This window comes from Sturnus vulgaris, chromosome 20, assembly GCF_052056855.1.
Source record: "Sturnus vulgaris isolate bStuVul1 chromosome 20, bStuVul1.hap1, whole genome shotgun sequence".
NCBI classification, from domain to species: Eukaryota; Metazoa; Chordata; class Aves; order Passeriformes; family Sturnidae; genus Sturnus; species Sturnus vulgaris.
Genome location: NC_142262.1, coordinates 4,209,635 through 4,231,837, shown reverse-complemented (window position 1 = coordinate 4,231,837; position 22,203 = coordinate 4,209,635). Strand labels below are relative to the sequence as shown.

The 22,203-nt window shown below is 43.6% G+C and overlaps 1 protein-coding gene across 2 annotated transcripts in view; it reads left to right on the top strand.

The window, feature by feature from the left end:
* The first annotated feature begins 298 nt into the window (after positions 1-298).
* Positions 299-22,203, top strand: part of RAB11FIP4 (RAB11 family interacting protein 4) — a 110,449-nt gene continuing 88,544 nt past the window's right edge. For both annotated transcript variants that reach the window (XM_014878153.2, XM_014878152.2), the window contains exon 1: positions 299-457. In XM_014878153.2, coding sequence (XP_014733639.1) covers positions 314-457 — 144 coding nt within the window. In that variant the 5' untranslated portion in view covers positions 299-313. The remainder of the gene's footprint in view (positions 458-22,203) is intronic.

The window sequence follows — 22,203 nt, the reverse complement described above, 5'->3', positions numbered from 1 at the left end:
TCCCCCTGTCCCGCCCCGCTCCCGCCCGGCCCCGCCGGGGCCTCCCTGCTGCCGCGGCGCCCCCTGGCGGCGGCCTCGCCTCCGTCAGCGCCATCCTCCAGCTCTGCCCTATTGTTCCCCGCCCGTCGCTCCCTCCCTCCCTCCGCCGGGGCTCGCGTCCTCCCTGCGCTCTCCTCCATCCCTCCCTCCATCCCTTCCTCCTCCTTCTCGCCGTCGCTCCCGCCCCGCTCCCCGGAGCTGATGTCACGCACCCGCTGAAGGCGCGGGCGATCATGGCTGCTGCGGCCGCGGCCGTGCCGCCGGCCTCCAGCTAATGCCCGCGATGGAGCCGGCCAGCCTGCTGCGGTTCCTGCGGAAGCTCAAGGAGGTTTTCGACGTGTGCGATGAGGATGCGGACGGGTTCATCCGGGTGGAGCACTTCGTCGCCCTGGGGCTGCAGTTCGGCCAAGGGGATGAGGTGAGTGCGGCGACTCCCGGCCCCCGCGCAACTTTCACCTGCCGTGTTCGGCCAGACCCCGCCCGGGCCGCCCCGTCCCCACCTGTCCCTACCGCGGTGCCCGTCCCTTCGGGAGCGCCGCGTTCGTGCCTCCGGGCAGCCCGGTCCCGCTCCTTTCGGGGTGGCTCGGGCTCCCTCCGTTCCTCAGGGGGTCTCAGAGCCGTCCCCTTGGCGGCCTGGACCCCCCCTTCACTCAGGGCCATCAGCCACCTCCTCCCTTTGCCGTGAAGCCCTCTCCAAAGACCGGCTCCCTCCTTCCCCAGGAGGTCCCGGAGCATCCCCCGTCCCTCGGATACAGGGACCGGCGGCGGTGCCTTTCGAGGGGTGTTTTTATTCTGGCTTTTGTCCGTCCTGGCTGAGCTGAGCTCTCGCCGGCGTGCCGGGCTCGGTGGGGCACAGGGAGCGGAGCCAGAGCGCTGCCGGCAGTGTCTGATAGCCAGGGAAGCACCTGTGCAGGCACCCCAAAACCGCCCGGGGATGGGCTGGGAGCGAGGGCTCCCTCCATCCCTGCCTCCCTCCAGCCCTTCAGTGACACAGCGCAAATCTGGAGTCGCGCCACCGGTGTCGGCAGAGCCTTTGCGTCAGTGGGACCGGTGTAAATCGTGACATCAGTGTGGAGGGGAGTGGGATTCGGGCCACACGCGGTGAGGGCAACGCCATGCGCTGGTTGGAAAGAGTTCCCTTCAGTGGTTCAATCAGGGGGTGCAGCTCCAGCGAAATGAACCAGCGAGAAACGCTTTCCTGGGAGAACTCTTGGGATGTTGCTCTTTGCTGTTCAATGCTTCGCAATGCGCCCCAGCAACTTTGGGTGCCAGGGAGGAGTGAAGATGGGACTACGATGAGGTTCAGAAAACCAGTGTCAGACAACCTTTTAAACTACAATAAAAGAAATTAATGTGAGGAACTAATAAAACGGTGGTTTATATAGAGGGATGCCAAAGAGGCAGCAAAGCCAGAGTGAATTCAAGTAATTGTTGGAGCAAATCGCTTATTTCTAGCTTGCCACTCGTAATGAGACACAGCCTATGAATTAAATTAGGAAATTAGGAGACAGAAGGCTTATTACAGATAGTCATAGGTCTTAAACATTTTCTTAATGAGAAGCTGCAGTTTGTGGTTTTAACAAGCAAAATAAGTGAGTAATCATAGCAAGTTTTCTTGATTTCGGGTTTGTCTCTTGTACAATTTTATATAAACTAATAGAAGTATTCTTAAATCCTTATTGCCAGATAAACTTCATCCAAATTGCTTTTTGCACTACTGTGTTTATTTGGAAGCAGATCAATGGCTTTCTTAAGCAGCACTGAGGAAGACTGATGAAATTCCACAGTAGGATGACAGTGATGGTCATAACAATCCTTTTTGGTTTTAGAAATCTTTCAGGTTGCAGGAGTGTAGTGGGTGTTCTGTAAGACGCAAAGGAGGGTTTGGGTGATGATCTCATAAGCTTAGAGTGAATTGGAGTATATTAGTTGAAAAATATTTAAATGGAGAGAAAGAGAAAACTGGAAATGCCAGTAAAGACAGCGCTAGAAAAGTACCAGTTGTCAGTGGGAGTTTCAGGATGGGCTGCCTTGCTGGACAGGCACAGGAGAGAGTGCCAGTGGTGAGAAAGGCTTGCTGTATATTTTGTTCAGTTGTAACTGGCAGTGTTTGATAAGATACTTGTAAAATTGGGACTCAGAAATCTTCTCTATATATCTTACCCCTTTATCTATCAGTGTTAGAATATATCTTGTTCTGGTTTACTCCCCCGTTCTTGATAGTTGGTGTTGAAAGTCCCTTGACTTCAAAGGAGCAGCTGAGTAAATGGGATTTGTAAATTACCCAAAGAGGTTTGCTAGTGAAATACAGAATCAATTTTCCAAGTGCAGATTTACTCCAGAACAACCACTGTAGGTGAACTACTCTAGTTTAAAGGCTTGTTGAAAATGAACTTTTTGTGTGATGAATCACAGTTGATGTTTGGAGATGGTGAGAATCTACTCTCCCAAGTAACACCTTGCATCTGCAGGAACCTACCAAGTTCTCTGTGGAAGTGCATCTCATGAAATTAAACTGAGGAGACAGTGTTAGGGAGCAGTTTCCTTTAACACATTAGAACATATTTACTGTCAATGAAAATTAATTCTGTTTTTGATTATGCTAAACTTCTTGGGCCTCATCCACCTCGGCTCTCTTTACATTCAAAAGAAATCTTTCCATGGGCATCAGTGTAAGATTGGTTTGCCCTCATGTGCGATCAAATATAAACAGAATATTATTCTGTTTATAGAGTTCATCTGGCCACAGGAAAGGTCCTGTTTTGTAGCACTGTGTAATTCTGATACTTACCAACAGTAGCCTGGGGTCATGTCTATGAAATGAGAGAGTATCTGTCCCTTCAGATATGCCTGAAGGGTACACACAGCTTTCCACCTCTTCTCTACCTCCTCAGAGCCACCACCATCCAAAGTTGGGAGTCTACAAATTCTTAATACTAACTTCAGTAGGGTTTGTAGGGCATTTAGCCTTTTCTGGTTTTCTTTCTTCTTCCTTCTGTTTTCCTTTTCTTTCTTGTGTGTGTGGGGGGGTGTAGTCAACATGCTGAATTTTATTATTCCTGAAAGATGACAACTCTCTGAAAACTGCCCCAAGGCGAAAACATTGCAGCAAGGCAGCAGCTTTCCCTTCAAGCAAAGTAGTCCTTACCTGCACAGCCAAAATAATAAACTTTAATGTTTCTGGTTAACTTTTTTTTCTATTTTATTTTTAATGGGATTTTGAAACGTCTGCTTCTAATAGATTCTAGCAAGTTTGCTTGCAAGCTTTTGCTTTACCCTGCAGAGCATGTGGTTCAACTAGAGGAAAAAAGGATTTGGTTGTATTGATTTTGCAGAGTCAGGAACAGAATCTCTAAATTCCTGAATTTAGAGCAGACCTGACTGGCTGTCAAGCACTGCTTGCATATACAAACAGTTGTGGAACTCGTACTTTTAGGGAGTTGGGCATTCTGGCCTCTGTTCATCCCATCTGACTGTGGGCATTTAACTGAGTTGTCTCCATCAATCTTTCTCTGTGGATATTGATGAGCAATTAACACTCAGAGGCTGTAACAGGACCAAAGGATTAAATAAATCCCTCGGAGATACTTCTTTGTCTCCAGGACAACAGAAACTCCTAGCTGAGACGTTTGGTTCTATGCTTGGGTCTGACTTTCCTGGTGAATGGGGTGTTTGCCATTTGTGTAGAAATCTGAAGAAAGACATGAAGGGCTGTTTCCAAAGCGACTTGACTGGATGGCATGTGCTCACTAGCTAAAGAAACACTTCACATAACACTGAGAAATGCCAAGAGTCACTCACCATCTGGTTCCTTTTCACTGGGAAGAGTTGCAGTAGCAGCCAAGTGTCTGGGAGCATTGTGAGTGACATGTTCAGCAAGCCCCAGTTCTGGCAGTGGATTGTGTGAATGTGTATTTCAGGGTAGTGCCAGTTGATGTTTCATTATGCCAGATTCTACTTAAACTCCACACTCAGTTTTCAGCAACAGCTGAAGTAAGCTGAGCATGTCGACAACTTCTTTCTGAGGCAGGTAAACACCTTTTGGAGGTATGCAAACCATGCAGGTGCTCACACAGTCATCTGTGTCATGGTGAGATCTGCTCATCAACTTGAAGCAGTGTCACAATTGAAAGGGAGCTTCAGCAGCTAGTAAAATGTATAGGCCAATATCAATTATTCACGTGAGTGGACAATAATTAACTTAAAGCCAGTGGTTTGTTAGTGGTGTAGAACAGAAATAGCTAAAAATGAGTTCACATATTTCTCGTGAACAGATGAAAATTTCTGGCCAAAAGAAGAGGTAATAGGGAGATGTTTGTTGCTGATTTCAGTCATCAGCCCTGTTCGGGGCTGAAGTTAAAGGCATCACCTCAAGTGCTCCCCCAGCAGCAGATTGTGGCTGTGGCTGAGTTCAGTGGCACTCCTGGTGCTTCATTTTGATTTGCTGTCAGATGTCTCCCAGGAGCTGAGGTTGTCATACTCCAAAGAGCTCTTCTGTTGTAACCACTCCAGAAGTAGCTTCTCCTGTAGTTTCAGGACTGTGATTTCACTGCCTGACAATCCAGAGTCTTTCTGAGGAGTCTGGATGAATTTCATGCTCCTGGCTGTAGTGTTGCAGCTCAGAGTTGCACCCAGAAATTAAAGGAACCAAAATTCCTGTCAGTGTGCACAATGACAGAGTAGCTCATACCTTCTCGGTAACATGAGTCTGCAGCCATGAGAAAAAGAGACTTTGGCACTGAAACATGGAAACAAAAGGGTGTTATCAAGTGATACTGCCATTCTCATAAGGGCATACTTCTTCTTTGCTTTTCCTGGAAATAATTATTAAAAGAAAAAAAAAATTGCCTAGACATTAACAAGGATACAAAGAGCAGTCCCACGTGACAGTGTTTTCTAGGCAGCAGCAAGGCTGCCACGCATTCAGATTCCTTAAAACTCTATTTGCTAATGACCCAGGTGTTTAATACAATTTACAATGAGTGGAAAAAAATAGAGTTCTGAAGTGGAACAGTGGGGTACTCAGTTTATGGATTAGTCAAGGTACAGTCACTGTAGCCTTCCTAATTCAATATGAACTAGCAGTGAATATATATAAAATAGCCTGTTGGTATATGCTGAAACTAAGCATGTATTTCTAAACAGCTGACATAAAGCAAGGTTGGTACTTAGTGTTAATGAAACGTTTGCCAAAGTGCTGTGGTGGAGAGAGGAACTGTAGGTTTGCTGTGCACTCATGAGTTTAATTCGTTATGTAATGTTTGCATTTCAAAGGTAAGAGCTCTGAGGGGTACAGCTAAGAATTGATTGTTGCTGTGTTTTGCAGTACAAGTCAGTGAACTAAAACAGTATATTCTTAATGCCTGAAGGAAAGGCAATCAATTTTGATAACAATTCCTGTTATTTAAATGACTGTGTTTTATTGCTACCTCGGTTTTTGCATTTAGCACAGGTACAGTGATATTGTGTTGACTTATCATTAAATGCAAAAGTAAAAAAAAAGGCATGAATGAAGCATAGAAGACAGTACAGTATGGAAAGTAGCATATATAACTGGTGTGTTAAAACATTCAGCTGCCAGGCAAGGCCAGATATTTTCTATGTACATTTTTCTCCCTCCATGCCTGCTACAGTCCATGCTGTTAAGTTGTAAAATTGGTGTTCTTTGTCTGTGATACGCCTGCAAGTTCTCCAGAAATTTGCTCTTGCAAATCCTACAGAGGATTTCGGATTTCTCACATGTATCGATTTTATTCCTCTAATATGATTAAGCTCTGAAAAGCAAATTAAACAAAATTGCTGGAAGGGAGGGTAAGTCTTGGAGGGAGAACAAGCCTCTGCTCTCTAGTATTGGTGGGAATGATCCCCAATACAGAATTTTTTTTTTTCCTTCTAAATTGCATTCTTACCTGCAATTTGGCACAATTGACTCATACTCAGCAGCAGTGCTTTTGTAGCAACGAAGTGGAAAGAAATAAAATGCCTTACAACGTTTTAAGTTTTTATTCTCTATGCAGTTGACAGTATAGTTTCCTATTAATTTTATCTGATTTTAACACTGATATTCACAAACATTTTAAAATCCTTTATCTGATTTTTTGCATCAGACTGTCTGCTCAGGAGTTCTAACAGTTCTTAAAATATGCAGTATTTGGGGACACACGTGATCTCAGCCCTAGATCCTGGCACAGGCTGCTGAGCAAACACCCATCCCTGAACGTGGTTAACTCAGTGCAGGCTGTGATTAAGCACATGAATGATAAAAGAGAGCGTCAGACAAAATCACTACTACACCAACATATGGTTTTACAACAGCAGTGTGAGTGTCAACCAAGCACTGTATGATACCCTTTTACTCAAGAGACAATTGAAGGGCCTCACTTGGAGAGAATGCAAGTGTTTCTGTAGAGTTATGTGTGCTGGTTTCATGTTTTATGTGCAGTTAAAACCATAAATAGCAGGGCTCCTTCCTAAGCCTTGCATCAGTTTCAGGTCTGAAGGCTCAGAAAGAGAAACAGGACTGAACTGTGGGGTCAAAGTACAGCAAGGGAGACAGGGTCAATGCACAGGGCACAAAATGCAGGCACTGGAAAAATTGCAGTGTATTTCTTGGATTTTAAAGCTCCTTTGACAGTTTAGTTTGGGTGAAGCATTATGGTTTTAGGGGGTCAAGTGAAAAGCTTAGAAACAGGTGAGACTTCTCTCAGGGTTCCTGAAATGAGAAGGAAAGGTACTGAAATGGTGTGCTCTGGAATGCAGAGGATATTGGCCTGGTGAAATGAGAGGTGTTTCAGAACAATCTACATTTCAATACTTACATATGTGTTTTTTCAAGCATTCCATAACATCACAGATACATCTGCATTGTCAATCTTGGTTTTTTTCCCCTTTGAGGAACATTCTGGTGGTGTTCCATCACCTCCAGATGAGCTGACCCTCCCCAGTGGGATCCAGATGGCTTCTGGAATATAAATGGGATATTATTTTCCAGTGGCACTTCTATTGTTATGATAAAATATCCAAACAAACGTGCAAACAGCTTTGTCCATGTGTTTGCGTGGTATTAATAGATTGGACTGTCCTAAAATATTGGTGACTTTGCTAGTTTAGTAGTAAGTGACCATATGGGCAGTTTAAAACCTAATATATAGGGTATATAGGATGTGTATGTTGGGATATGTTGCTAAGGCAGTTTTCTCACTGTTGTAACCTACTGGGAGCAGGAGAAACCTGTAGGAGAATTTTGTTGCACACTTTATGCTGGCTCCTTAACAGTTGCTTTATGAGTCTGGCACATTATTTTTGCCTTAAAGAAGTAGGAATGTAATTAATTTCACCTTTTGGGGTTTTCTCTAAGTATGATATCTTGATGGATTTCACTTGAAGCTACCTTTAAATTGACACAATTGAAATTCGAATATTTGGCAAAACAAGAAGTAAAAATGCTCCAAAACATAAAATTTTGCTCAACACAAAGCATTTTTCCATTTTCTTCTGAGAAACATGAAAAAGAATAAATGGTTTTGATTTCCTTTACTTGGTAAGAAAGCTGAAAAATCAATTTTTTACCAAGTTATGTATTGAGTGACTGCAGAGACTTTGTGGATGTTGGAGGAAGGGAAAATATGTTGCTCAGTTCTCTGCCTAATTGGAGTTGTGTTCAGGTTGCAGTTATCCAGAGCTGTGGGGAAAATAAAGCAACAGGTGAAGCAAAACCATGAATAATGCCAAGCTGTGTAAGAGACTAGACAATGTAATCTGCAGGAAAAGAAAATCAGTGAGTTTGTGCAGGAACAGCTTTAAAGTGTGGTACAAGAGAATTTAGGATTATGGTCCATGAATGTTTGTTTGGCTATGAGTCATTTATTGCAGTCAGACATGAAGGAAACTTGTGAATTTTAGCCTCCAGCGTGAAAAGTGAATTGTGTGTTTCATTCCTCAGTTGTCTTTGGGATTGCTTGAAAACAAAGAATTGAGGAGTGCTTTGGGACACATCTTCAAAGGAGCTTTGATAATGTCAGTTTTGCTTTTCCTGCTGAGCAATTACAAGGCATGGAAGTCTCCACCAAGGAAAATTGCATCTTGCCTCCTCACCTGGGAATTGAGTGCTCTTTGCCAAACGCAAACTCCTCTACACAGGGATGCATTTCACTGGAAAGTGCTGTGGTATTTGCTTCCAATCAGACAGTCCAATGTGGCTTGTTTAGAGAGACAGTGAAATTGGTTTGAACAGTCTATTATTGACAGCTGTCATTTGGGAAGGTCTAAATTTGAAGGTCAATGTGTCTGTAACTGCTTGTGTGACTTTGGGGGTGGCAGACTGTGGTCTTTATCAATAACCTACCACCTCACTTGTGTCCTGTAGTCACCTTGACTGATGACTCTGCTGGTACTCAGAGGATTTCTGGACATCTGTCAGCCAGGTTGGAAGCTTTGGCTCTAACCAAGCTCACAATGTCTTTCCAATGGGTGAAAGACAATTTGCTATGTGCAGAGAATTTGGCATAGGTCAAGTCACTGTCGTGGTGCAAATGCTGGCAGATGCAGATAATTTGTTTCTTGATTTAGATAGTCACCCAGATAACCTCTGGAAAAGGTCAGATATTCACAAATTACTTGCGTTTTGCCAAAGATCACAGCACAGATTGCTTTTTCTGTGTGTGTAGGCCAATGTGATTTCTCTTACTGTATTTTTCTTGTACACTTGGCCTGACTACTGCAAACTGCACTTCTTTTCCCAGAAATAATTTTCTTTCCCCTGTGGTATTCTAAATACATTTTCAGAAGCCTGACAACCCTGGTGTGTAGAAGCATCCTCATGGTACTCCTATCTGGTTCTCCCTGAGTGGGTGGTGGAGGTTGGTGATGCTCTGTATCAGCTGTTTCTTTGGGGTAGGCACTGAATATTCAGACCAAATTGGTGCAGGGCCAAATTGCTGCTCTCAGTCTGCTGCCTGGGGCCACAGAATGGTTTGAGGAGGAGGAGGGCACCAGGCAAGGGATATTTAATGCAGGAGGATGGATGGTGCCTCAAGGGAGGCATCATGAACAGACTGCAATCCCCACTGTCACTTTGCAGCATCACAGCTCTGCCTGGGCACTGCTTTTGCTGGAGACTGTCTGAAGTAATGTGTGATGTTCTGGCCTCACTGTGTTATTCTCTGCATTTATTCCTTCCATTTTCAGGGACAGCTTCAGTTCTGGACTCACCCTGGCTTGTGCTTTTTGGTGTTTAAGTAAGGGTGATTGTTAAGCTCTGGTTGTGTTACAGCAAAATTGCACGGTTTTGGAAGGGAAGGGAGCTTTGGAGGGATTGGTCTAAGTGGCTGTAAACACAAATGATTTACACAACATTTCAGGTGAAAAGCTTGCTTGATTGAGTTGGTGGGATAATGTGGCTATGAATTACCTTTGGGTTTATTGCAGTTGGCTGCTGCAGTGGATCTTTAGCAATACATTCTATTTGGTGGCACTGCTCCCAGTTCAGTGCCTGACACTGCTTGCATTTTGTAGATGTTGCAGTGTTCTGCAGAGCTGCTTCCCTGGATTTATGGTACAGGGTGAAGAGCATAGGAGGGCAGACTCCCCCCATAGAAGAAAATGCTGATGTCTCTGTTTTAGGGAAGAAGTGTAAAGAAGCACTTTTCAAATACCTTTTTCACAGGAGAAAGGGTTGGCATGGATAACAGTTGTGAAACATTAGGTGTGATTTTACACCACACCACACCTGCCACCCCTTGCCCAGTTTGACTTTGTTCTGGAAGGACCATGAGCATCAGGTTCATCTTCCAGACTTCTGGATGGCACAGAGTGGCTGAAGAGACACTAGCATTTAGTTTTGTTGGCTTCCAGAGATGTTTCCTGAGCCCACAAGGACACCAGGCTGAGCACCCTTTGCAGAGCAAAGCTGCAGAAATGGCCTTTTGGGAAGGGTGATTTTGGATAGAGATGTGTGTTCTCAGAGTCCTTTGAAGTGCCTGTGAGATGGAACCTCACTGAGCTGGTACCTCCCTTCCCTTTTCACACTGTGTAACTGCTTTACAGCTCACAGTGCCTTAGAAGGTTGTGTCATTCACTGAATAACACGTGTGCCAGTCACAGAAGGTATTTATTTAATTAACCAAATACTATTTCAACTTTAATTTCTCTTTTTTTTCCCCCTATGTTTTCTCTCCCACTCTTGCTGCTGATAGAAACATCCATTTTACAATCAGTCATAACTCCTGCTTAACTTTGGTGAACCTGCTGTCAGTAGCACTGTGTGCCACCATCAGCTCTCACCTGTGGTTTCCCTAAATCAGAAAGATCCCCATCAGAAAGATGGGAAGGGGGAAGAAGGATGTTCCCTTCAAAAGGATTGCAAACATATGGAAAGCAGTGAATGAATGCAGAGGAAAATTGGTGAAGTGCACCCCGTGAAGCAGGGTGTCAGTGCTTGAGGGAGTACCTGTGTGTATCTTAATACCCACATGCAAGAATTGATTTCTAGGAGTAAACTGCCAGCCTGCAATGGAAGTGGATTTGAAGACTCAAAGCGTGTGCTCAGTGCACACTGTAATTTGATTGTGATTGCAATTTCAGCACAGGACTGAACTTTAACCTTTTAAAAACTCAATCTTTCTTCAGTAGCTCATGGGGCTGTTTATGATATCAGTGATGAAATGAAGGAATATCACAGCTATCAAATGGGGAGGAAAGGAGAGGCTATCAAAAGATTACATTTCGATAGCATTTTAAATGTTACCCTCTACACTGTATTTAATGACTCTCTAGTTCTGCTAAAAGTCAGTGGCTCTAAAAAACTCCAGTCATTTTTGAAAATGTGATTTTATTTCCCCAGGTACAGCAGAGACTTTGGCCCTAGGAAAAGGCTCAGGAAGTGCTAGACACAATAATACATTGCTCTCCACAGAGCAATTTTCTCCTCTGTCAGAACTGGCTGTTGTGCTTCTGTTATTAATGAGGGAGTTGTAGTTCTCTTTAGGAGAGGTTCCTGTGTTATCTGCTGCTTGGCACTTCAGAGACTCTTACTAAAGAGCTGATGTGATTCCCATGAAGATTTTGTGTGCTCTCTGTTAAATGGGTCACTCCATGCCAGATAACATGAGCAATGTCTGCACCACTTCTTGGGACCAGCAAGGAAAGCAGGCTCAGTACAAGCTGTGTGTCAGCTCTGCTTGAAAGGAAAACCCCACACAATTTAAAAATATTCATCTTTGCTCAACCTATATGACCAAAATAAAGAAATAAAATAGACTGGGGCTTTTTGATGCCGGATTAATAGATTTAGGTCACAGACTGTAAATGAGTGTGACTCATCTGTGTGAATAAATCAGTTCACTTGATTGTGGGATGAATTTACACTTTCAAAGCTTTTAATAGGTAATGAATATTCAGGGTCTGCCACATGGAAGGATTAGAATCCAGCAACCCTGGCTCTCAGTCAGCAAGTGTTACAAAAAGAGTGTCTTGGAGTGGCAGAGAGCAGTGCTGCTCTCATCCCTGCTTTTTTTCCTCTTTGCTGCTGCTAATAGGAATGCAGCCGTGTGATACACTAAATGTGCAACTGGTGGCTTTAGAAGACAGGTTTTACCATGGTGTATTGATGCTCAGAGCTTACTGTCCTCTTATCACCATTTGTGGACATCAGATGCACTTGAACAGGTGTTAGACCTGGATTTGAAATCTCCCAGTAGCTTGCAGAGCAGTCCGGGAGCAGTTGCTCACCCCAGCCCTGCAGGCAGGGAGGCAGCACCAGGCTCTGTTTTAATTTAGGTAAAAGGCTCAAATCTGGGCAGTAACAGGAGGTATTTGATGGAGCACTTACCAACTAAGTTCATGCTGAAGAAAGTGTCTTCCCCTGGGTTCTTCTGACCACCAGAAGGTTTGAGATGGTGAAAACCTGTTTCAGTGAGAGACATGGCATTGAATTGCACTGTAGAGCCTGTGCTCATGCAGGAACAGACAAGAAATACATGACTTTCCTGGGCCCTCTTGAGCAACTCAGCATCCTGTAATAATACCTATTTTCTTAGTTTTTAAAATACCATTCACAAAAGTGGTGGGGAAGGGAAATAAAGTTGCTGGTGCAAAGTTACCCAAGTTAAGAATAGCCTACAACGTGATTATGAAGTGTTTTAAGTTCAAAATTTTTGCTTACAATAGAGATTTCTTGCCAGAGTTCTCTGTGAAATTAGTTTGAAAATTTGAGTTCAAGGTAGCTGCATAAGAAAAAGGGATTTGGCAGTACTGTGAAAATCTTTAATCAAAAGGGGTCTATACAACACCTCAGCAAAGTTCTCCTGGGCACAGCCTTTCACTGCTTTGTATGTGCCAAGACTGAATCACAGCTGATGATGAGGTGGGAGAGGTGACAGGGCTGATCTGGAATGTGTCTGGTTTAGGTGTAGTATATATTAACCTGCCACAGGAGCTTCGTGTATGGGCAGCCCTGGGAATGGGCAGCACTTCCTGAAGTGGGGAAAAATGAAAAACACATTTGTTACCAAAGCTGAGCTTATAATCCATGTGCAACCAGGACCTTCTGGTGTTCCACTGATACTACAGCAAGCAGTTCCACAGTTTGTGATGCTGACAGGCTTGATAAGATTCCTTACTTCTGCTGAAAATCGATCAACTCAAAGAAAGCCAAACAAAATAAAATAAAAGGTGTTAGGTTTCTGAAAGGCAGGGGAAGACCTTAAAAACTGCATTGTTGCAAGGAAGTCTGGTAGAACCTGCACAGCTTCTCCTCTGCCTGAGTGTAGCCAGGCACTGATGGACAGTCTGAAACATGTGACAGAATTTATACAATTGGTAAAGACAATGAAGGAGAGGAAAAACCAGGCCTCAGCTGTGCCCAGCACTGAGATGGGTGCTCCCAGGGATGTTAGTAGGGTTTGGGTGTGTGAAGAAAAAAGCATTGATAGTTTCTCTTGAACAGGAGTGGGATTGAGTAAAAGGCTCCAATTGAATGGATATAGCTGTGATTTGTTGCATTTAAACCATTTTTTCCCCTCAAAAAGTCCTGTATGATTTGGGGCATCCTATTTAACAGAATTGACTGAAAATTAATGTGAAAGCATGAGGGATATAAAAATTGGCAGTTTTCTAGTGTTTTAACCATACTGTAGAATTCTACAGCAAAAGTACATTTCGTTCTTAATTTCTACAAGCAGACTAAAAATCTGCCATTTCTATTCACTACTACAGGTTTTCTTCAATAGGACAGTTAATTTATTATTTGATTCTGTTATCTGTAAGAGCTAAGCAGTGGAAAAAGCTACTGAGAGTAGGTGTAAAATGTTTAAGATATTTGAGTGGAATGCCAGGATATTAATTGAATCAGTCCTCCCAAGTTATAGCATAATATTCCTGATGAGGCAAGGGCCACGTATTTGAGAGACAGCTCTAAGGGTATAAGGCTAGCAAAGAGAAAATGGAGAGCTAGGAAGTTTTTTTGACAGACAGAGGGTTTGAACCTGTAGAATTCTGAACTGGCAGTTCAGCTTTGTGGTTGTGCTGAATTGGGGATAAACTGCTCAGCATTCCTGCAAGGTGGGAGTCTGAATTGCAGAGCAAGGCTGGGAAGGAAAGGAGCTTGCTGATCAAGATGTTCCAAAGTGCATCTTCAAGACAGGTCTGAGTCAACACTTTGAGATAATGCTGTCAGACTAAAAGGTAACACAAAATATTCTGACATCCTACTTGTCTGGAAGCAAACACTGTCTGTTCCTGTGCAGTGATTTCTGATTAAACTGGGGGCTCTAGTTGCCAACAGCCCAGTGCTAGCCATTGTGACTCAAGCCATTGACTCCTTCTGTTTGGCATGAAATATTCAAATATTTAAATAAAATCGAGTGAATTATAAGAACCATCTTTTTATTTAGAAAATTTAACTGCTCTATCATTTAATTAAGCTCCCTGAGGTCTACCTGAGGCACAGACAGCAGTGAGGAAGCTCACATACACATGCCACAAAATAAAATGCTCAAGAGAAGATTTTTGATATAGATACCCTCCATCTATACTTTGCAATTGTATCTGACCTTTTAAAATAACCCAGGTGCAGAAAACATGCTGGAATACATCACATCTAAGGTGAGCTTCAAATGCACTTACTGGTATCGAGAGAGCCCTGCTCTTTGCAGTGAAGAGCAATCAGGTTAGTCAGAATAACTGAGAAACAGGAAATGATATGCAGGAAATTCTCCAGGTGTGCAGATTATATGCACTACCTATGTAGTAAAGTCTTCATCTTGGGTAATCTGTGCATTGGGAACAAAAAGACACATGCAAGTTCATGAAGCTGATTTACAGTAGGAGGATTAATAATAAAACAAACAGGTTCCTCTTCACTAGGGAAGGTCTGTCAACACATTGTGACAGTTTGGTGCATTAGTCAGCACAGCAGCCATCATGTGAAAGTGTCATATCTGTATCTGTCAGGAAATCAGCCAAATTACTTACAACTCTCAGGACTCTTGTTGTCTTTGAGTGGCTTTTTCCTTATATGAATTTTCCCCATCCCATCTTCTCCCTAAATCAAAGGTGGGGTGTTGTCAGAAGCTACACCCGAATTGTGGCATCTCACTTTCTCCTGGTGTAGAGACTGACTGTGCATTGATGAGGTGGGCTTAAGTTACTTTTCCATTTCACTGTCTGCCTTGAATGTTCATGACCAGAGCTTGACCAACTGCCTGGAAACCAATCTGTAAAGTAGAGAATGATGCTGTGGTCATCTGCCAGTCTTTGTGGACTCTGGTTTTGGAGGGTTCCCTGTGTCCCCAGAGCATGCCAGAGCAGAGCTTAATCTATTTGCCCTAAGTACCTTGAAGAGGAGGGGAAGAGGATCAGCCAAGTATTTAGAAAAGCATCCTTTACCAAGGACCATGGTGGTTAGGACAGAGCTAAAAATAGATGCAAGGAAAATTAATAAGTGTCAGAATCATTGGGACAGAGTGGAACAGAATAAGGTAGCTTTCCTGGTGCCTGTTCAGTATGTTTAAATCGTGCTTGGATTTTAAAATTATGGGACAGACTCAGCAAACAATCAGTCCTGGCACTTTCAAATCAACTAAAGGGCACTCAGCAGAAATGTTAATGGATGAGCTGTACTGAATGCAGAAGGGAGAAGGATGGAAATAATAGTCTCAAAGAGTATCAGCAGGTTTCTCTGCATTGCTAAGTGCAAAAGACTAATGAGCAGTGGCTGAACACTGTGACCACTGCACTTACTGTACATGTCCTTCTGCAGTGTTTACTTTTTCTTGCTAGTGACAGCTGTATCTGGAACCTCTATTGATTGCTTAAAGACATCTTCTAGTTCCTGACTTAATTTCTTGCTCAAGAAGAACAAAAACTTACACCTAGCTCAAGTCTGCATTTTTACAGACAGGGTTGCTGTGTCTGTGGCAGTGAAGGAAGGTACAGTTGTGATGTATGCAAGATTCACAATTTTGTCTGAACTGGGTTTAGCCAAGCCTGGACCTTTGAATTAAAAGTTTTCAACGCATGCAGAGCATTTGTTTAAGTGTTTTCCATGTCTTTGTCCTTGTAAGATTGATCTTTTCAAACAAAAACAAAGGTATTTTATCTTGACTGACTGTCTTTGGTCTTTGCTGCTGGAAACCCCAGAAGCCTCATACTCTGTTTTTTACTGGCATGAAAGAGATAACAAAAGGGAGAACCTGTCTGTCCTCTGTCACTCTTAAAAACACTGGAACATGAACAAAAGAAACCAGAGGCTTTAGTGACCTCGTGGAAATCCACCTAGGAAAAAAAAAATAATTTCTGCTTTCCTGTTAATAGATGAGGGAATTCTCTTTAGGAATTTTATTCCTTCAGATTGAAGGACATTTCAAGGATCTAAGTCTGTTCTCCGTTACTTCAGCATTGGTGTAATTAAGCATTAATAAAATGCTGATTGATGGAATCAGACGTGTAATGGTTCTCTTACAGAAAAAGCAGCTGTACCAGTTTATACTTAAAACTCAGGAGCCCTATTCCCAAAGTAGTAAAGTAGCTTTATACAGAAGAAATAAGGAAGTGATTAATAAATGCTAGTTTAAATATCTTCAGGTCTCTGTCTTGCTTCTTAGAGATGTGGTATGAACAGCTATTGTGAAGAAAATGCCCAATCTGTCTGCCTGACCAGGATTTTCCCTGGTTTTGTGCACAGGATGCAAAGGGGTGGATGCCAGCCCAGTTGTGCTGTGCAGGAGTCTGTAACCATCTGGCCCCAGCCCCACAACCCTCCAAAGGGGAAGGCTGTGTCTGTGTCAGTCATCCTTTGGAGACCTGCAGTGATCCCTGTTGGTTTTGGTCACATCCTGGCCTACCTCCTCCCTGAGTGGCAGCTTTACTTCACTTGCACTCTTGTTTTTCTGGCTGTGCACAAAAAGAGCAGCTGCAGGGAATTTTTTTCCCGGGTATGGTCAGAGTGGTTCCTGCCATTGTTTGTGGTCTCCACCCCTTACTACTAACCATGGAGTTTGGGCTCCATGCCAGGAGTGCAAGGCTGATGAACTCCCATTCTAGCATCACTTCTGACAGACCTTTTCCATGCACATTGCAGCTCCCTGGCTGCCCACAGGCTTCCAGACTTAAATATCACAGTATGCTTCTCAGCACTGCAGTGGAGACTGGGAGTGCTGGTGGGATCTTCTGGTGGATGAGCAGGAGCAGAAACATCTGCATAAGGGACAGTGACAGGCAGGTGTGGTCTGCCCTTGCTCACTCAATATTCAGACTGCATCAGCAATCCAGTGCTTTAAAAATATGCACCACTTTCAAAGCTCTATTTATAATATTTTTCCACTTCTGAGAGTAAATACTTTATATTAGTTCCATGATTTTAGTGTTACTGATCCCTATTTGTGCTTGACTTCAGCAGCTCATCCTTTAAGTGTTGTCCCTCATTCCAAATCTTTATTGGTGAGTTATTTGCACAGGAGTCACTGCTGCCTTTTTTCTGCTCTTGGAATTTGAGCTCACTGGCTGTGTGCTGTGTGCTGGATGATGATTTCTTTGGCGTATTTTCTTTCTACTTTTGGCAGGTCTTGAGCTTATTCCATTATCTTGATGAAGTGAAAAATGCCAAGCAGAATTTTCAGTGACTTTCACTTTTATTTAATTAGTGCTTCATCTTGATATTGTCTAGTGTGTAAATCTTGACCAGGAGCAGTTGATGTATGGTGGTTTTGGCACTGGCTGCAGATACCTCTCTGCTCAGCAGTTGGTGTGTGACACAAGCTTATTTCTGGGATGGGCAGGTGGAAGCACTGTATCTGATAAAGTGTTCTGTTCAATAGTAATGCAGAATGTGGTGTTGTATTGCTGGCCCATGACCCTCTGAATATTCCATTCTCCTCGGTTTCTTAGATTGCACCCCTCATCACTCGCTTTAAACAGGCCCTGAGATTGCAATTTCCTGTTCCTCTGCTTCCTTCTCTTAATTCCAAAAGCTGTAAAGGACAAAATCCACACCAGTGCTGAGCTCATATTCAGGGCTTGCACTGGGCAGTTCAGACACTGCCTGTGGATGTTGGTCTAATGTTTTGGATAAATATGGAGCATTAATCTGCCATGCAGTGTGATAGTCTGGAGAGCACTAAGTGACATCTAAGCCCAAGGGGACTTTTCAGGAGCCCATGAAATGACAGATCTGATCAGCTGCAGCAGCAGAGATTATGTTTGTTATATCAGATAAGTCAAATTATGTTCATTGCACACCGTAGTGAGGTGAGGTTAAACCAGATTTTGTAATGGCAGCATGTCTGACTGCAGGATTCCAGGCTTCTCCGTGTGCTTGAACATGATTCTTCTTGTGAATGGAGTGCAGGAGACCTGTGAATGAGTCTGAGTGGACCATGCACACATTGGATATGGGAGAAGCAGTTTACCCTGCAAGGCTTGGGCTGAAGTGTGTGCAAATGTCACCCACAAAGCAGGACACAGAGCTGCAGCACTAACCACAGTCTGAGGCTGGAGGATAACAGCTGATTTTCTGTGCAAATCAATGACAGTGCAGTGAAGGACTGAGACTATACTGAGGTAAAAACAGCTGGAGCCATTCCCAGGCTTGAACTGAGAGCACAGTTTTGTCATGTGTTTGCTGGGAGAAGGAAGAGCCTTCAAGCCCTCTCACTCATGCAGTGCCCTTGCTAGAGAAGAACAAGTTAATTGTACATCTGACGCAGCAGGAGCCTTTCTGGGTGTCTTTCAGATGAGTTGACAGCTGATAATTATATGAGAACTACAGGCTGTCTGTCCTCTGTTACTTTCACTAGGGGAAAGCAGCACAAGGAATGCAAGAAAACCTTGATTATAGGGAAGGAAGTAAAATTTGTTCTTGTTGTTGCTTACTCTTATCATCTCCAGCCAATCTTAAATCTTACAGCTGGTACAATTGCACAGTGTTGGGCGTGTTGCTGTTGTGTTTCAGATTTTACTCTAGTGGGTGGCTGGGGAAGATCTGCACATCTAGGTAGACTACTCTGTCTGGTTTTAGTTCTATCAGGACACACTTTCAGTTTGCAAGGGCAGAATTTGGGATGCAGCACATCTGTGCCAGCTTTAGTGAGATCTCATGCCTAATCTCCTGCTCTCACTGTATCTGCCCATCTCTCAGCAGTAACCTGAAGTCAATGTCAGTGATAAAATAAAAGTTGTTGAAAGTGTTAGATGAAATCTGGGTGTTATATCTGTTTGCAGATTGTTCCCAGGTACTGTATAAGCTTAGCTCTGTGTCTGAATGAAATGGGCTGTATGTGCTGGGACATTAACCTGCATAAACAATTACAGTGCTTTCACTACTTTTCCCAGCACCAGTTATGCAGTACCAGTTGTGCAAGAATTAGAGCATGCTGTAGTCAAATGAGAATGGGATGGGGAAGTGGGGAAGAACAGTATTTCTTCCAGCTTGCCATAAACTTGTGACAGGATTCTGTGACTCAGATCTGAGCCCTGGAATAATCCAGCAGAGGAGGAAAGCTTTGATACAAGAGCATGATTTTGGATTGGCTTGGTGGTCTGTTCTGGGGAACCAGAGGATTTTTTGGTTTTTTTTTAATTGTTCCAATTTTACAGCTCATATAAGAGAGCTCAAGCTAACCAGGCTGGGGATTAGATCCTTGTTACTGAATTAGAGCTCTGTGTGTTTGACTTAGCATTAGGGTGATGTCCTACATCAGTTCACTGACAACTAATTTTGTCTTATGTCAGAGCTCTCTTTTGGCTGATTTGAGAATTTGACAGTTTATTTGAGAATTTGGCAATTTCTGGCTTGTCTTCAGACTTAAAAAATCCCTTCTTGCATGTGTTATGTATGTATTTGGGCCATGTTTAGATTCCAGAAATGGTCTGCCACCAGGCTATTAGGGAGTGCAGGGCTGCTGGAGCAGGACTGGAACCAGGTGTTCCTTGGGCACTGGGAGCTGTTGCCCAATCTGTCAGCCAGGCCAAAGAAACATTTTCCTCCTCCTGCTTCTGTCCCTCTCCCTGGTTATTTTTAGAATCTCTCCACCTCTGCATGTCAGTTGTGGAGCTGTGTTGCAGTAGATGAGAGCAGAGGCCAAGTAGGTTCAAACCAGCCAGGCTTGGTGTTTCTAATGGTTTTTATGTAACACTGCATAAGACATTTGCTTCTTTCCATATGTCCATGCTATATGCCAGCTCCCCACTGTAGCATTGTTCCAGTGCCTGAAGTGGAATAACTTTTAATTGGAATAAATAAATTTTGTTTTTCAGTAATGAGATTCCTTCACAGAGGACTTATTTCAAGAAGAAATCTGTGGATAGAGAAGCATTTGCTTGGCCTCTTAGGGTTCTTAGAGTGCAATTGCCCCAAGTAATTGCTTTAATGTATACAAAGCTATGTATGCACACAGGTTTGGGGTCACTGCTGTGTGTCTGAGTGTCTCAGTGTGTATTTACTGTCACTGTTCTGGGGGTTTGGACATGAAAATAAACTGATGACCTGTCCATGTCCAAATCACCGAATATGTGGCTGAATTGGTAATTAAACCCAGGTCTGCTCAAAGCTGAGCTACTCTTTCAAGAACTGAGGCTTATTTGGTTTGGAAGGTGGTGCTGGGGTGAGTTTTCCATACCATCCAGACCATTTCAGCAGAGAATTAGCCTTACTAATTACTTGACCTCCTTCCTTAATTGAGTATTTACTTAATAGCTGACCTCTTTTAACATACTCAAACAGTCTGAGATGGTTTTCCCAAGGAGTTCAGTCTTCAGCTCTTTATTCAGGCAGAATTATCATTATACCAGTTATGCTCACTGTGGAGCAGGGCCAGAAGCTCCTGCCCAGGCTAAACCATAGCCTTTCAGACAAGGCACAGGGACTAAAGGAAAACATGTCAGGAACTGTATAGAAAACTCTTATTCCCTCGAGATATTTTTCCAGTGTCACAGACAGAAGAATCTTGGAGCACTTTGCTGCATGGACACTTCCTTGATGCAGAGTGAGTACAGATGAGATGACTGCACTTTGTGTCACTGTGTCTTTCAGAACATGAAATCCCTCTCCTCTTTCCACTTTTATTTCCCATCCATTTGCTGTTAAAGCTTCAGAGTCTCACCTTCCCTCCAGAGGCAGCTTCCTGGCATTATGGGCTTGAGTGTTGCTTGTCTCTTGTGTGAGAAGTTGCTGGTGTTTGAATAATAAAGAAGGAAGACCCTGGGGCAGTAAATGCCTCAGCTGTGTTTGCAAACTTCCACAGATGAGCAGTCAGTGGATGAGACTTAAAGGAAATACAACAGAAGAGTGATTTTTTTGAGAATGGCATTGTATTACATTCTTCTTTGAGCAGATAATTTATTCAAGGAATGACAGATTGTCTGTCTGAGGCACTAGCCTGCAACCCAGATTTAGCTGTGGTTGCCACAGATTCCCTTTGCTGTCAATATGCAGTGTATCCAAGCATAAAATGAGCCATCATACCTCAGGTCAGAGGTTCTGTCTTAAGTTGGAATGGCCAGAATGAGAAACCTTGAAAAGCTGTTGCCTGCATCTCATTCACAGGTCCTCTTAAGGCTTTGGTCTGCAAGGCTTTAATTCAGCATACTGTATTAACACTGAATTGATATCTTTATTAGATGTCCAGCAGGATATAAATAGCCCACATAGCAAGTGTCCTCTGGAGCAAGAGGAAACTTTCCTGTTTGAATTAGCCAAGTAATTGATCCTGGAATACAGGCATAGGAAAATGCTTCAGCACCAGATGAGATAGGCTAGAGAGAACTCTGAAAGGTCAAGAATGAAAATCTTACTTTGAGATGTAATGCTGAAAGGAAATGTCCTAGAAAAAGAGTATCCCATATTATAGGGAAAGTTTTTTCCACTGCCAAGAGAAACAACAGAAAATCATGAAAAGAGGAACAATTTTCCAGGAGTCTGACACTTGCAGCTTCTCCCTGATGTGCTTCTGGCAGAGCTGCAAAAATCTGCTGATCTCTGTCAAATCCCATGGTTAGTCTCACTCCTCCTGCTGAGTGCTGCTGCTTGGGAGAAGTTTGACCAAGGGTGAGAAGGACTGGATGGTAATTGTCTTCTCCTCACTGCCAGTTCTGCACCCTGAGCAGGAGGTGTTTGGGTCAGTGGAAAGGATCCTGTGCATTTCTCTGAGCTTTGGCCCCGTGCCACAGTTGGCCCACTCAGGGTTACACTTGTGTGACTGTGATTCTGTCCTGGCTGTTGGCCTCTCATAATGGCTCAGGGCTGTCCCTGAAATACACCCTGGCTGCTGTAGAACCCCTCAGCAAGGTGGTCAAGGCTTGGTGGGGATCTCAGCCCACAGGAGGTTTGGCCACCTGACACCAAAATACTGGTGAGCTGGGCAGCACCTGCTTCATCTCAACCCATGCCGACCTCCCCAGTGAGCTCTTGGGCAGCTTTATGCTGAGGTCTGTTGGTGGAAGGCTGTCAGAGTAAAACTCTGCAGCTTTCCCTGAGCTCAGCACTTGCCGTTCATCTTCCTGAGTCCTTTGTTCACCCACATTTCTTGCAATTGACAGCAGCAGGGACAGAAATATCACCTCCTAATATTTCATCCCTTTGTATGTGTGTTGCCTTCTGTTTCCTTGGCAGACTGACCTCCGGCTGGAGCTGATGCTGCCATTCCTTGGTGCACCGTTCAATGGGCACTGTGC